Below are 15,691 nucleotides of genomic sequence, written 5' to 3' on the forward strand. Positions count from 1 at the left end.
GAGTTAGACGGCTTTCTTCTTCCCACCCCCACCTCTATCTGATGAGGACCCCCCTTCTTTGCCTCGCTTCTTGCAAACTGAGGAGTCCATACTCACCACCCTATTCCCATCTTCATCCCCAAGTTCCGGGTCAACCTCCCCCTCTGGGGGCAACGGCCCCTGCAGCAGGGGAGGCTCAACGACTCTAGGGTGCCCTACCATGCCCTCCCTCTTAGTATGAGAGGCTGGAATGTCCACGAGAGCATGGTATCGATCAGTAGAGCGCACCAGGGGGGTACAGGATTTACCTTCCTGGGCCAGGGCGGGGCCAGATGTATTTGGCCCTTGGGTTTTGCCCGGTGTCCCTTTTGCTGTAGGCTGAGTCCTCTCTTCCTCTCCCACACTTTCATAGTGGGAGGACTGAGAGTCCTCAGCCCTCTGCTCCGTTTGGATCCTCCTCATCTCCCCGTTCAATTCGGCCTCCCCAGAGGCATCAGCTTCAGGGGGGGCATCCAGATCCGAATCAGAGGTCGTCCCAGTTTCCTGGAACGCCCTCCAAATCCTCTCCTTCCTTCGCTTCTCCGCCCTTCTCTGGCGAGAAGGGGGACCCTTCTTTGCATTCTTCCCTTGCCCCTGTGCCCCATCGTCCCTGCCCGCACCCTCACCCACGGAGGCCTCCCTCCTTTCATCCTCCGCAGGTTTGGAACAGGCATTGACAACAGAGCGAGGACACCGACTGAACGGGTGACCTAAGTCACCACACAGGTTGCAGCGAATACGGTCACACGATGCGGCTAGATGACCAATCCCCCCACAATGAGCACACTTCTGCACCTTGCAGCCTGCACTCAAATGTGAGGGGTCGCCACACCGGTGACACAACTTCGGCTGCCCCTGGTAGAAGACAAGGATCCGATCTCTTCCCAGGAAAGCAGACGATGGTATGTGGGACACCGTCTGTCCCAGACGCTTTAGTTTAACCATGAACGTCCAGGCCCCTGACCAGATGCCAAACTCATCCATGTTCTTCCGTGGCATCTCTACTACCTCTCCGTACCTTCCCAACCAGGTCATGATATCAATACAAGAGAGTGACTCGTTACGGGTAAGAACGGTCACTCTCTTGGGACCACTTTGGCGAGAAATTGCTTGTGCAGCAAAGTCTCGCCAGCCAGGCTCGTCCTTCATCAGCTCGTAGTTCCCCCAGAAGACCTCAAGGCCCCCTAGGTGAACAAAGCTGATGTCAAACTCGACCGAGCCATGAGGATGTATCAAGGCAAAGATGTCACTCGCCTTGAAGCCCATCCCCAGCAGCAGCTCCACCACCCTCTTTCTGGGAGGGCACGCATCATTGCCACGCCACCGGAGACGGACCACATTCCTCCTGGCTACAGCCTGCCCGGCTGTTGGGAGCGACCACTGATCTCCTCGTTGCTCTCGGAAGGCATTTAGACCATATCTGTCTATCCAGAAAGACAGGTCCTTCTGCACTCCCCCTATGGTTAGGGTTTGCTTTCCCTCTCTTAAAGCGTCCAAGAGACGTTGTTGCAAGTTACCGTCCCCGGACCTTGAGGATGAAGATGGGTGGGCCCGCTGTCCCCCCGCTGCCACACCAGCATAAGACCTGCCGGATGTCACAGCAAGAGGAGCGCCAGGCCCATTGCCCCTGGTTGATACCCCATCCCCACCACCCACCACCTCACCACCTACAGACACAGCACTCAACACCCCATTACCAGCAGACACTCCAGCATCTTCATTTACAGACACCTGCATACCCCCAGCAGTTCCCACATCCACAGCCGCAACTTTTTTATTTAACCCACCAGGTCCCCCTGCAGTCATCCTTCTGGCCAGGCCTGGTCCTATGTTATGTATTTTTTCTGTGCATTTTGTGTGGGTAGACACTGCTTCAGTCTCCGCATCATCAGGCACCTTTGCAGGGACGCCACCAGATGTTATAAGCGGTGTCCCCGCTGTGCCCTCCGCCTCATTAACCTCCATCTTTTCTATGTGCGGAACATTTTTGGGAAAGGGGCCACCGCCGCCCCCGACGCCAGCAGCCTCCTTCTCGCCTACACCACTTTTCAGTGATGCGGACGAAGGAGCCACTGACGTCACTGGAGCCGCCTCCGGCGCCGGACCACTCCCCCCTCCCACAGAGGAGTGGCCAACAGAGCCGGAGCCCCCTCTGTGACCGCCCTTGTCCGGAACGTCTGACGGCTTGACACCGACAGACTTCCGGCTTTCAGACACCACATCCGGTTTCTGGTTTACCCGTTCTCCAGACCGCTGACTCGCATCAGAGACCAGTTTCCCGGGCTCGCCATTAACCGGACACGGGGACACACCCCCTGGCGTCACCAGGCCACCAGTACCGCCCCCTTTGCAGGGGTTGGCGTCCGGCGCCATTTTGACCACCACGTGTTCTAATGCCGGACCCGTAACACTCTCCCCGCATTCCCGCTCCAGCCCCACTGCAGAGGCTTGAGCTGGGGGTCTTGCGGGACCTGCGCCCTGATCCTGACTTTCATCAGGCTCAGAGCACAGGAAGGATCTTGCTGTATACACCATTTTAAATGAACCTTCAGCAGATTTTTTTTCCTTTGTCTTTTTTTTCTTCTTAAATTTTTTTTTCTTTTGCTTTTCCTCCTCTGCGGGTAACTCCGCACCGAAACAAAATCCCTGGAAGGATACCGGCGACTCCACGTTACGGATCTGTGTAAGTAATCCTGGAGGCCGCTCACTGTCAGTATCAAAACTCTCCTGATTTCTCCCAGCTGTGAGTCCACCCTCCTCCTCCTCACTGCTCCTGGGTGCCTCAGAATCTGAGCCTTCTCTGGACTTTGCATTTTCATGCTCCATTTTCTCCCCCACATTTTCCTTTGCTGTGTCTTCCTCCACACTTTCTATTTTTATAGGTGCTGCCATCTCGGCAAACCTCTCTTCATTTTTTAATTTTTCACCAAACACCCCTCCGCCTGCCAAAATCTCCTCACGTCTCTCTTCCACTTCTTTTATTTCCTCCAACAAGGATTTCACATTTAAAAGGTATCGGGACCTCTTACCTCCTGAGGCTTTTGCAGCTCTTCCTCTGGCGACCGCCAAGTCCGCACGGAGCCGTTGCAGCGACTTCCTGAGGTCCCGATACTCCTCCAACCGCATAGCCAGACGGGAGCTGAAGTTCTCCACCGTCTCTCCGGTCCTCAGCTGTCCCCATTCCTCCACACGACCGTCTCCCATATTTCCGGACGGTGCTGGTCCTTCTCCAGACGACAACACCTCGATCACCCTGCCGGACCGCGTCTCCATACCCTTATCCAGGGTTCCAACCTCAGGGGGAGCCAGGACAGCCTTGCCCCGAGATGATCTCCTCACCCCCGCGACTGTTTGCATATTCCCAGCCAGCTGGGATGACCCTCTACCCCCCGCTGGCATGCTCCGGGAGGTAGAGGTCTGAGGCTCCATCCTAGGATGGAACCCCCCTCAGGGTACTTTCCAAGCCCAGGCAGATGGTATGAGGCCTGGGCAGATAGGATAAGGAAAGTCCCTGGATCCAAGGCCTGCACGGAAGTCTCAGCAGCTCTCTCCACACGTCCTACTCCACCCACTCCAGAGCTGCACTGACTATTCTGCTGGTGGAGTCACTGTGTACATACGTTACAATACTTATCCTGTACTGATCCGGAGTTACAGCCTGTATTATACTCCAGAGCTGCACTCACTATTCTGCTGGTGGAATGACTGTGTACATACATTATATTACTTATCCTGTACTGATCCTGAGTTACATCCTGTATTATACTCCAGAACTGCACTCACTATTCTGCTGCTGGAGTCACTATGTACATACATTACATTGCTTATCCTGTACTGATCCGGAGTTACAGCCTGTATTATACTCCAGAGCTGCACTCACTATTCTGCTGGTGGAATGACTGTGTACATACATTATATTACTTATCCTGTACTGATCCTGAGTTACATCCTGTATTATACTCCAGAGCTGCACTCACTATTCTGCTTCTGGAGTCACTATGTACATACATTACATTGCTTATCGTGTACTGATCCTGAGTTACATCCTGTATTATAACCCAGAGCTGCACTCACTATTCTGCTGGTGGAGTCACTGTGTACATATATTACATTACTTATCTTGTACTGATCCTGAGTTATATCCTGTATTATACTCCAGAGCAGCACTCACTATTCTGCTGGGGGAGTCACTGTGTACATATATTACATTACTTATACTGTACTGATCCTGAGTTACATCCTGTATTATACTCCAGAGCTGCACTCACTATTCTGCTGGTGGAGTCACTGTGTATATACATTACATTACTTATCCTGTACTGATCCTGAGTTACATCCTGTATTATACTCCAGAGCAACACTCATTATTCTACTGGTGGAGTCACTGTGTATATACATTACATTACTTATACTGTACTGATCCTGAGTTACATCCTGTATTAGGCTATGTTCACACGGGGTCTTTTGCCGAGTTTTTTGACGCGGAAACCGCGTCGCAAAACTCGGCAGAAACGGCCCGAGAACGCCTCCCATTGATTTCAATGGGAGGCGTCGGCGTCTTTTTCCCGCGAGCAGTAAAACTGCCTCGCGGGAAAAAGAAGCGACATGCCCTATCTTCGGGCGCTTCCGCCTCCGACCTCCCATTGACTTCAATGGGAGGCAGGAGAAAGCGTGTTTTCTGCCCGCAGCGCTCAATGGCCGCGGGCGAAAAACGGCGCGATCATTGCTATTCACACGGAGTATTTTGGGGGAGGAATATCTGCCTCAAAATTCCGTTTGGAGCTTTGAGGCAGATATTCCTCCCCCAAAATACTCCGTGTGAACATAGCCTTATACTCCAGAGCAACACTCATTATTCTACTGGAGGAGTTCCTGTTTACATACATTACATAGTTACATAGTTACATAGTTACATAGTTAGTACGGTTGAAAAAAGACACATGTCCATCAAGTTCAACCAAGGGATGGGAAAAGGGAATGGAAAAATTTTTACACATTGACATAGGAGCTGATTTTTTTTCGTTCCAGAAGATTATCTAATCCTTTTTTAAAGAGGCTCTGTCACCAGATTATAAATGCCCTATCTCCTACCTAATCTGATAGGCGCTGTAATGTAGATAACGTTTTTTTGTCTTTTGTTTTTTTTTAAATGTTTATTTTTAACCGAGTTATGACAATTTTTAGTGTTATGCTAATTTGTTCTGACGCTGACCAATCAGCGTCATACACTTTTCTTCATTCATGTCCAGCTGTACTCACAGCACAGCGTGATCTCGCGAGATCACGCTGTGCCGTGAATTACTCCCACAGTAACTTCACCATAGTGTCGGGAGAATGACCAGACATCGCCTCCTGATTGAAATGACATCTCGAAAGAAAAATAGAGGAGATTGAGTAAAAATTCAATCTACATAAACCATGTATATCAAGCAGGGGTCCAACTGTAAATAATTGTAAATAAACAATTGGCATAACTTATTTTATTACTTATTTCCTACACCTTGTCTGGTTCCGTGTTCAGCTTCGATCACATTCAGCAGTTTATACATTTTGGCCTCAGGAGTCATTTCTTCAGAATGATTTCAGCTTATTTGGTTATTTTAAATCATTTGGCCCGCACTCTCTTTATCTCTAGCACTTTAGTCACTTTATTATTTACAGTTGGACCCCTGATTGTTATACATGGTTTATGTAGATTGAATTTTGACGCAATCTCCTCTAACGAATTTTCCCCGGATATGTCATTTCAATATTTTCCTACTAGGTGGCGATAAAGCACTACTTTTACCCCCTGTTGGTTGGATTGCAACGGTCTATTGAATATATATATATTATACCTTTTTTATTTATAAAATAATTTTGATTGATTTACTATAATTTTAGCATGCTACAGTATGAAATGTTAAATACTTTTGTGTCAAAAAAGACAAAAGTATAATAGGTATGATACCTTTATTGGCTAACCATAAAAGTTCTATATGTGGCTTTCAGAGCACAGAGGCCCCTTCTTCAGGCAGTTTACAAATGAATGACTTAGAAAAAAGCACAACATTTAGATGTTACACAAAGACAATTAGTACATGAAGTGATACATCATTAAGATAAGCCGGGGCAATAAAACTGAGGTTATAGGGGTGATGACTTAGGAGTTAAGGCATCTGGAGTCAGTCTGATGGGGGACGTGACGTGTGTCCATGTAGTGGCTCATAAATCCTGGTGTTAGATTGAGGCCTTGTGTCAATGACTGGAATTTTATCATCATCTTGAATTCCCAAATTTTTCTTTCTCTGTTGTTTTTAAAATGACCCTTCAGAATGAGTACCTTTAAATCTGCCAAACTGTGGTCTGGTCCAGAGAAGTGTTTTCCCACGGGTGTATCCACCTCCTGTTTTATTGTATGTCTGTGAAGATTCATCCTGGTTTGTAGTTTTTGTATTGTTTCTCCAATGTAGATTCCTTTATTGATGCACCTTGTACACAGGATCATGTACACTACATTGGAGGATGTACAGGAGAACGTGCCAGTGATTTTATAGTCCTGCTGCGTGTTTGGTATCTGGATGGTGTTTGATGACCAGATGTTGGTACAGGTCTTGCATTTTCTACTGTTGCAAGGAAAAGTGCCAGTCTCTGGATTATAGATGATCAGATCTACAGAGCAACAAGAATTCCAAGGAGCAATCTTCTGGAGTACAAAAAGAAGGAAGACAACAGCAGGGTTCCCCTAGTGGTCATATACAACCCCCAAATGAACATCTTGAGGAAAATTGCTGCTGATCTCCAACCTATATTTAACAAAGACAATAAACTGAAGGAAATATTCCCAGATTTACCACTCCTTGCATACAAACAGCCACCAAACCTAAGGAATCTCCTGGTCAGAAGTGCCCTCTCACCACCATCAGAGACTGGCACTTTTCCTTGCAACAGTAGAAAATGCAAGACCTGTACCAACATCTGGTCATCAAACACCATCCAGATACCAAACACGCAGCAGGACTATAAAATCACTGGCACGTTCTCCTGTACATCCTCCAATGTAGTGTACATGATCCTGTGTACAAGGTGCATCAATAAAGGAATCTACATTGGAGAAACAAAACAAACACTACAAACCAGGATGAATCTTCACAGACATACAATAAAACAGGAGGTGGATACACCCGGGGAAAACACTTCTCTGGACCAGACCACAGTTTGGCAGATTTAAAGGTACTCATTCTGAAGGGTCATTTTAAAAACAACAGAGAAAGAAAAATTTGGGAATTCAAGATGATGATAAAATTCCAGTCATTGACACAAGGCCTCAATCTAACACCAGGATTTATGAGCCACTACATGGACACACGTCACGTCCCCCATCAGACTGACTCCAGATGCCTTAACTCCTAAGTCATCACCCCTATAACCTCAGTTTTATTGCCCCGGCTTATCTTAATGATGTATCACCTCATGTACTAATTGTCTTTGTGTAACATCTAAATGTTGTGCTTTTTTCTAAGTCATTCATTTGTAAACTGCCTGAAGAAGGGGCCTCTGTGCTCTGAAAGCCGCATATAGAACTTTTATGGTTAGCCAATAAAGGTATCATACCTATTATACTTTTGTCTTTTTTGACACAAAAGTATTTAACATTTCATATTGTCTCTGGCTAACACGGTACTACACAATTTTTTACTGTACAGCATGCTACAGTATATGTCATAATCACCGCCAGGGAGCACATGTCGGCATCTGCGCTAGCACTTTCACCATGGCAAAGCGTAATCAGGTTGCCGTGTACCAACGCTTCTGGCCTCTTTCACACAGCAGTATTTTTGTCAGTATTTTACATCAGTAACTCAAAACCAGGAGTGGAACCTACACCGTGATAAATCATAATGGAAAATAGTTTTACTCTTCCCTGTTTTTATATCCACTCCTGGTTTTGGATTCCAATCACTGATCCAAAATACCGCCGTGCAAAGTGTCCTTACCCTCTCCTGATGTGTCGGGATAGACTTTCCGTGGGATGCCACCGTATGGCTGACATTGTCTAGCGCCAACAGATGAAGGCAAGCGGCGTGGATCTGGTAGGTGTAGCCTATTTACTCACGCTCTGATTGGACACGGCAAGATGTTTAAGGTACACAAGTCTAGTCCCCGAATACTCGTCTTAAAAAAGCCATAGACGAAGCGTCGAGGGCTCGACCTGTCTCCAGGCCACAGGGTAATATGTAGTTGACCAGATTTACTATGTTCATCTTTTACTGCTTGATCGTGTAGGTTTCGGTCACAGACCTCTTGGTTTAAATAATCAATTGATCATGATCAGTGAGATAGATAGATAGATAGATAGATAGATAGATAGATAGATAGATAGATAGATAGATAGATAGATAGATAGATAGATAGATAGATAGATAGATAGATAGATAGATATGGGATAGATAGATAGATAGATATGGGATAGATAGATAGATAGATAGATAGATAGATAGATAGATAGATAGATAGATAGATAGATAGATAGATAGATAGATAGATAGATAGATAGATAGATAGATAGATATGGGATAGATATGGGATAGATAGATAGATAGATAGATAGATAGATAGATATGAGATAGATAGATAGATAGATAGATAGATAGATAGATAGATAGATAGATAGATAGATAGATAGATAGATAGATAGATAGATAGATAGATAGATAGATAGATAGATAGATAGATAGATAGATATGGGATAGATATGGGATAGATAGATAGATAGATAGATAGATAGATAGATAGATAGATAGATAGATAGATAGATAGATAGATAGATAGATAGATAGATAGATAGATAGATAGATAGATATGAGATAGATAGATAGATAGATAGATAGATAGATAGATAGATAGATAGATAGATAGATAGATAGATAGATAGAGAGATAGAGAGATAGAGAGATAGAGAGATAGATAGATAGATAGATAGATAGATAGATAGATAGATAGATAGATAGATAGATAGATAGATAGATAGATAGATAGATAGATAGATAGATAGATAGATAGAGAGATAGAGAGATAGAGAGAGAGAGAGAGAGATAGATAGATAGATAGATAGATAGATAGATAGATAGATAGATAGATAGATAGATAGATAGATAGATAGATAGATAGATAGATAGATAGATAGATAGATAGATAGATAGATTTATACCACAATTTATTATAGTGATGCCACTGGAGTCAGACAAGTAGATTCTGTGCTGTTATCGATTCTTCCCCATATTCTCTAGTTTTTAATATATGAATTATACAATAAAAAATATTCATTACCTTCTTAAAACGTCTTTGTGGAGTTATTTGGATGTTCACAGCCTTTGTGGGATATTTATCTACCTGTATATTGAGAATACAGGCTGAGCTGCTTCGGTGACTATTGCCGAAAGCCCATAGATCAAAAGGGTAGGCGGTGGTCACGTCTTTATGACCTGCCGGGAATATGAGAAAGGTAGGTATATTTATTTTTGATTGTTTGCTTTTACTTTATTATGGCCTTTTAGTTATTTTTTTTCCCTTTTTTTTTTTTTTATTTTTATTTTTTTTTTTAACCTAGTGCTGGAAATCATAGGAATAGGCATTTTAATTTCTGTCCAACAAGGAGCAACAGGTTTTTAGCAAAACTGTAGCTCATCATGAGTGAATATCCCATATGTGCCACCTTAAAAGCAGCTAAAATGTCTATTAGATTGCATGTAAAGACCTGAACTAATGAATTCCATGGTTCCCAATGACTAGTGGATTCTTAGAGACATAAGGGGGCGCTCTATAATAAGGCATTAATGAGAAAGTCACCCGTATATACTGCTTTTGCTCCGGGACTCTCGGCTGTCTGTCCACCCCATGCCAATCATGAAAGGGTTAAATATGCTAGTAACTCTGTAATGTTTTCTCTGATATTGTTAATGGAACTAATACATTTATAATTGATAAAACATTTATAATATTTTGTATAATGCATGGACCGTTTTATAATGGACGCTAATGTCCCGTAGAAATTTTAATTGTGAATATCCATCGATTGATTCTCCGTCTTGTGTTTGTCCTGCAGGTTATTCTCTGTCATGTATTGAATGCACATCCCTGGGTGACACTCTATGTAATGGGACATCGAAGACCTGCCCCGCTGGAAATGATATTTGTGTCTTGTCTTACATTGTTACATCAATGGGTAGGTCACAAATTGTAAGAAAGATCCCTTGACAATAAGCTGATCCCAAAGAGTCCCTCTGTTGGGACCCTGGGGAAACCTGTCAGTAACTGTTTAATTTCCCTACAGCGCCGTCACAGGAGGAATAAGGCATTACACCGTGTCCATTCATATCAATGTGTCGTCTGTGTAATACAGGACAGGACGGGTCCTCCAGATGGAGACGCTCTTTGTGACGGCTCTCCACTCTGACCGAGAGATGAGGATCCTGAACAAATGACCCCCCCCCCCCCCTCTATTAAAGAGGCTCTGTCACCAGATTTTGCAACCCCTATCTGCTATTGCAGCAGATCGGCGCTGCAATGTAGATTACAGTAACGTTTGTTTTTATTTTTAAAAAACGAGCATTTTTGGCCAAGTTATGGCCATTTTTGTAGTTATGCAAATGAGGTTTGCAAAAGTCCAAGTGGGCGTGTTTACAGTAAAAGTCCAACTGGGCGTGTATTATGTGCGTACATCGGGGCGTTTTTAATACTTTTACTAGCTGTACGTTCTGATGAGAAGTATCATCCACTTCTCTTCAGAACGCCCAGCTTCTGGCAGTGCAGATCTGTGACGTCACTCACAGGTCCTGCATCGTGTCGGACGAGCGAGGACACATCGGCACCAGAGGCTTCAGTTGATTCTGCAGCAGCATCGGAGTTTGCAGGTAAGTCGATGTAGCTACTTACCTGCAAACGCTGATGCTGCTGCAGAATCAACTGTAGCCTCTGGTGCCGATGTGTCCTCGCTCGTCCGACACGATGCAGGACCTGTGAGTGACGACACAGCGTGATCTCTCGAGAACACGCTGTGTCTGCACTGCCAGAAGCTGGGCGTTCTGAAGAGAAGTGGATGATACTTCTCATCAGAACGCCCAGCTAGTAAAAGTATTAAAAACGCCCCGATGTACACACATAATACACGCCCACTTGGACTTTTGCAAGCCTCATTTGCATAAATACAAAAATGGTCATAACTTGGCCAAAAATGCTCGTTTTTTAAAAATAAAAACGTTACTGTAATCTACATTGCAGCGCCGATCACATGCAATAGCAGATAAGGGTTGCAAAATCTGGTGACAGAGCCTCTTTAACTCAGAATTACCTATAGGGTGTATGGGAATGGGTACTTCTAATTCTGATAATCCAGCACCAAATCCAATGGTCCACCAACTCTCACAATTATTAATTACAAGTCACAAAGAACATCTTAGCGCTTACCCAATGCTCACGTACTCACACGATTTCTTCCGAAATTATTGAAATGTTAGCCTGGGGTACACAGTGACTTTCAGACGGTTTGCAAATCACCGTAAAATGACCATCAGGATTTATGTTACTCCCAATGGGGAAAAAAGAAGCAAGTAACTGGCTTTGTGATGATTGTATCAGCAACCTCCGTAATTACTCTCTAACATGTCCAGGCCAGGGCCAGCTTTATAGAAAATCAGGCCCTGGATAACAAGCAAAGTACGGCCCCTTACTTGGCATTTTTATACCGGGCTTTTTTCCCCATAATTTCATCTGACATAGTACCGCCATACAGATCTAAGACAATACCGTTATACAGATCTAAGACAATACCGCCATACAGATCTAAGACAATACCGCCATACAGATCTAAGACAATACCGCCATACAGATTCAAGACAATACCGCCATACAGATCCAAGACAATACCGCCATACAGATCCAAGACAATACCGCCATACAGATCCAAGACAATACAGCCATACAGATCCAAGATAATACCGCCATACAGATCCAAGACAATACCGCCATACAGAGCCAAGACAATACCGCCATACAGAGCCAAAATAAAATATAGCATCCAAATAATACTCCCTTAAAGAGCCCACAGAATACTGCCATATAGTTACCACATAATACTGCAATTCAATTCCCAAATAATACCACCATACACTGCTAAATAATATTGGGTGGTTTTCGTTTGCTCCTGGGGTTAAGGGGCTTATGAGGCTCCGTAGGAAGCAAGGGCCTTGTGCAATTGCCCAATTTACCACCCCCTAAAACTGTCCGTGCGCCAGGCCTCCTCTCTTCTTTACTTTCTGTCTTCTATCCTAAGGCTCTATTCAGGGTCCGGTTGTTGGCCAATAAAAACTTCCATTTTGGTCCTTTTTCTCGGCCGTTTTGCATTTGTTCTGTTTCCGTTCCGGGCCGTGTTTCTGTTTTTAACTCTCTGCTGCTCTCTGTCTTGAATCATCTCCTTGGGCTATAGATACATGATACCTGTCGAGTGAGATACCTGCCAGCCGTCAACTTTATCACCATTTACCTTAATGGAAACAATACGAGAGGTTAAAAGTCGATATGTAGCAATATTGCTTCCCGCATCTGGTGACATGTGTGGATTGTCGGACAGTTCCCGTAGATTCAATTGTTGGCGGATCCCTTCAAAATTAGTGGGATCCTCTGAAAAAAAACAAATGTCTATGGCTGACCTTACCACATAGTCTGTTTATTATCTAACTTATCACCCACCTCCTTCTTCTCCTCCAGTTTCCTTCAACTTCAAAACATTTTTACACCTCCTTCTTTATTTAAAGGAGTTTTCAAAGATTGGAGAAAATCTGGCCATGGGGGGCGGGGGGGGGATGCCATAAAATAATAAAAGATCCATTACTCACCAGATAAATCTGTCAAAGGTCCAGCGCAGACTCTCCAAATCTCATTCCTTCCCTAAAATCCTGGTCATGAAGCTACTCTATACCGTCCCATAAAACTCCAGGCCTTTCCTCCAACCTTGACCTGAATCGAACCTCCCTCATGGAGCACTATTGCCACTAAAGTCTGGAGCCCAATGCTAAATAAATGTCTCTTAATTTCTAGGTGGAATGGAAATATCAAAAATGTACATCCGACAATGTGGACAAAGCAACTTGTGCCTAAAAACTGGGAGTATTAGCCTTCCCAATGGTAGAATAAAGGCCGGGACCACCTGCTGTAAGACCAATGACTGTATTCCTGCTAATCCTATCCGTAAGTTCTCCATTCAGGATAAATTGAGCAAATTATTTTCTAATATCATCTCCGACAGTGTGGTGGGTCTCAAACACTGAAGTTCTACTACATCAATCCTCCGTCTCTTAGTGAGAAAAATGTAAAAATAAAAAGTTCTTCACATCTAAACGATTTCTGGAGAGCTTCTTAGTCCAAGTCTTAGTCAGTAGATCTATACTACAACTATCTAAAGGTAACCATACATGATGCCAGCTGGACATTAATCTTCTGAGAACCGGAAACAAGGAGTCACCCATTCCATTACTGATTTGGTCATCAACACTAAAAGCAGATCTGAGGAAATTCTTCTTTCCCATATTCCTAGGTTCTCAACTTGTATATACACCAGGGGTACATGCTTTGTATCCAGGGGGCTCATGCTGTAATTTTAGTAGGCAACACAGAGTATGAAAATAGCCTTGGGGTAATAGGGGGTACTTGGCTTAGTAGGGGATACTTGGCTTAGTTGGGGATACTTGGCTTAGTAGGGAATGCTTGGCTTAGTAGGGGATACTTGGCTTAGTAGGGGATACTTGGCTTAGTAGGGGATACTTGGATTAGTTGGGGATACTTGGCTTAGTAGGGGATACTTGGCTTAGTTGGGGATACTTGGCTTAGTAGGGGATACTTGGCTTAGTAGGGGATACTTGGCTTAGTAGGGGATACTTGGCTTAGTAGGGAATACTTGGCTTAGTTGGGGATACTTGGCTTAGTAGGGGATACTTGGCTTAGTAGGGGATACTTGGCTTAGTAGGGAATACTTGGCTTAGTTGGGGATACTTGGCTTAGTAGGGAATACATGGCTTAGTAGGGGATACTTGGCTTAGTTGGGGATACTTGGCTTAGTAGGGGATACTTGGCTTAGTAGGGGCTACTTGGCTTAGTAGGGGCTACTGGGCTTAGTAGGGGCTACTGGGCTTAGTATGGGGTACTAGGCTTAGTAGGGGGTACTTGGCTTAGTAAGGGGTACTTGGCTTAGTAAGGGATACTTGGCTTAGTAAGGGATACTTGGCTTAGTAGGGAATACTTGGCTTAGTAGGGAATACTTGGCTTAGTAGGGAATACTTGGCTTAGTAGGGGCTACTTGGCTTAGTAGGGGCTACTGGGCTTAGTAGGGGGTACTGGGCTTAGTATGGCGTACTAGGCTTAGTAGGGGTACTAGGCTTAGTAGGGGGTACTTGGCTTAATAATTTGGATAAATATTACCCTACAGGATAGAAGGAAGCAACAGGGATTGGTGATAGTTATATGTATGGGAAGATTAAAGTGGATCTGACATCTCTCCTGACATGTCTATTTTAGTAAAAACTTGTATTCCCCAGAATATAACAATTCTGGAGCATATTTTCTTATAACTCTATTACACTTCGCCATTCCTCTGTTATTCCTCCTAGAAAAGTATTAATTAATTGGATGTTACCAGTTGGGGGTGTATCACTACACGGTCTGACACTGCCCAATCAGAGCTGAGAGTGCCTGACTATGGAGGGCAATGGTTAGAATCAGTTGTCAATTTGTTCATAAAGTTCCAGGAGGAATAACCAAAGAAAGACTCAGTGCAGAGTTCTAAGAAAAGATGTTCCAGAAAAGTTATATTATGGGAAATACAACTATTTAATAAAACAGACATGTCCGGAGGGGTGACCGGACCCTACGCACTGAGCTCTGAATTTTCTTTGTTGTGCCCTTTTCACGATAATTACTGATTTATTTATTTTTTTGTAGTTCCTCCAGACTCCACTACAAAAAATGGCTTATCATGTAAAACATGTTTTGCTCCAAATTCGAAGTCTTGTGACACTGACCTGCTCACCGACTGCGTTGGAACTGAGACTATGTGTATAAATCAGGTCACGACGAGAACAGGTAAAAAAAAACAACTAATTTTTAAACTTATTTTTATTTCTTTTATGTTTTTAGTATGAACAAAATATTTTACAGGAATCCTCCAATTACAAAGTCCGTATAAGGCTCTGTTATCATTGGTGTTTTCCTATTCTTTTGAGGTAGTCTTCCTTTTGTTAAAAATACTGTAACCCCAACTGACCCTCTTATAGGTAAATTTCGTCATGACTTTGTTAATCAAGGAAGCTATTCTAGTAATGTTAACAGGCTATTCTAGTGGATCTTTTTAACCTCATCGAGACATCCTCTTCCAGAACGGAGCCGCCACGGCCATCAGCCACTACAAGGGAAATGTAGTATCATATGGTGGCCATTCAGATGAATGGCCGTCCATGTAAAACAAGAACGACTTGATTCCACCAGAACGAGAGCTCCTCTTATATAGCTGCTTTCCATTCTGGTTCAAGGGGGGTCCGAAGTAGGGGGGTGCTTAGCTTTTTAAGTGGGTTGTCTTCTTCAGGAACACCTTGTTACTATATATTCCCATTTAGACCATGTTTTGATCATGATAAGAAGTATCAAC

The 15,691-nt window shown here is 44.0% G+C and overlaps 1 protein-coding gene across 1 annotated transcript in view; it reads left to right on the top strand.

Moving 5' to 3' along the window:
* LOC142661633 (phospholipase A2 inhibitor NAI-like) overlaps positions 1–15,691 on the top strand; it is a 30,824-nt gene that overhangs the window by 13,925 nt on the left and 1,208 nt on the right. Inside the window, exons 2-4 of the mRNA XM_075839054.1 lie at positions 10,103–10,222; positions 13,093–13,242; positions 14,989–15,129. Of these exons, the coding sequence (XP_075695169.1) occupies positions 10,103–10,222; positions 13,093–13,242; positions 14,989–15,129 (411 nt within the window). The remainder of the gene's footprint in view (positions 1–10,102; positions 10,223–13,092; positions 13,243–14,988; positions 15,130–15,691) is intronic.

The sequence above is a fragment of the Rhinoderma darwinii genome, chromosome 10 (assembly GCF_050947455.1).
Source record: "Rhinoderma darwinii isolate aRhiDar2 chromosome 10, aRhiDar2.hap1, whole genome shotgun sequence".
Taxonomy (NCBI): domain Eukaryota; kingdom Metazoa; phylum Chordata; class Amphibia; order Anura; family Rhinodermatidae; genus Rhinoderma; species Rhinoderma darwinii.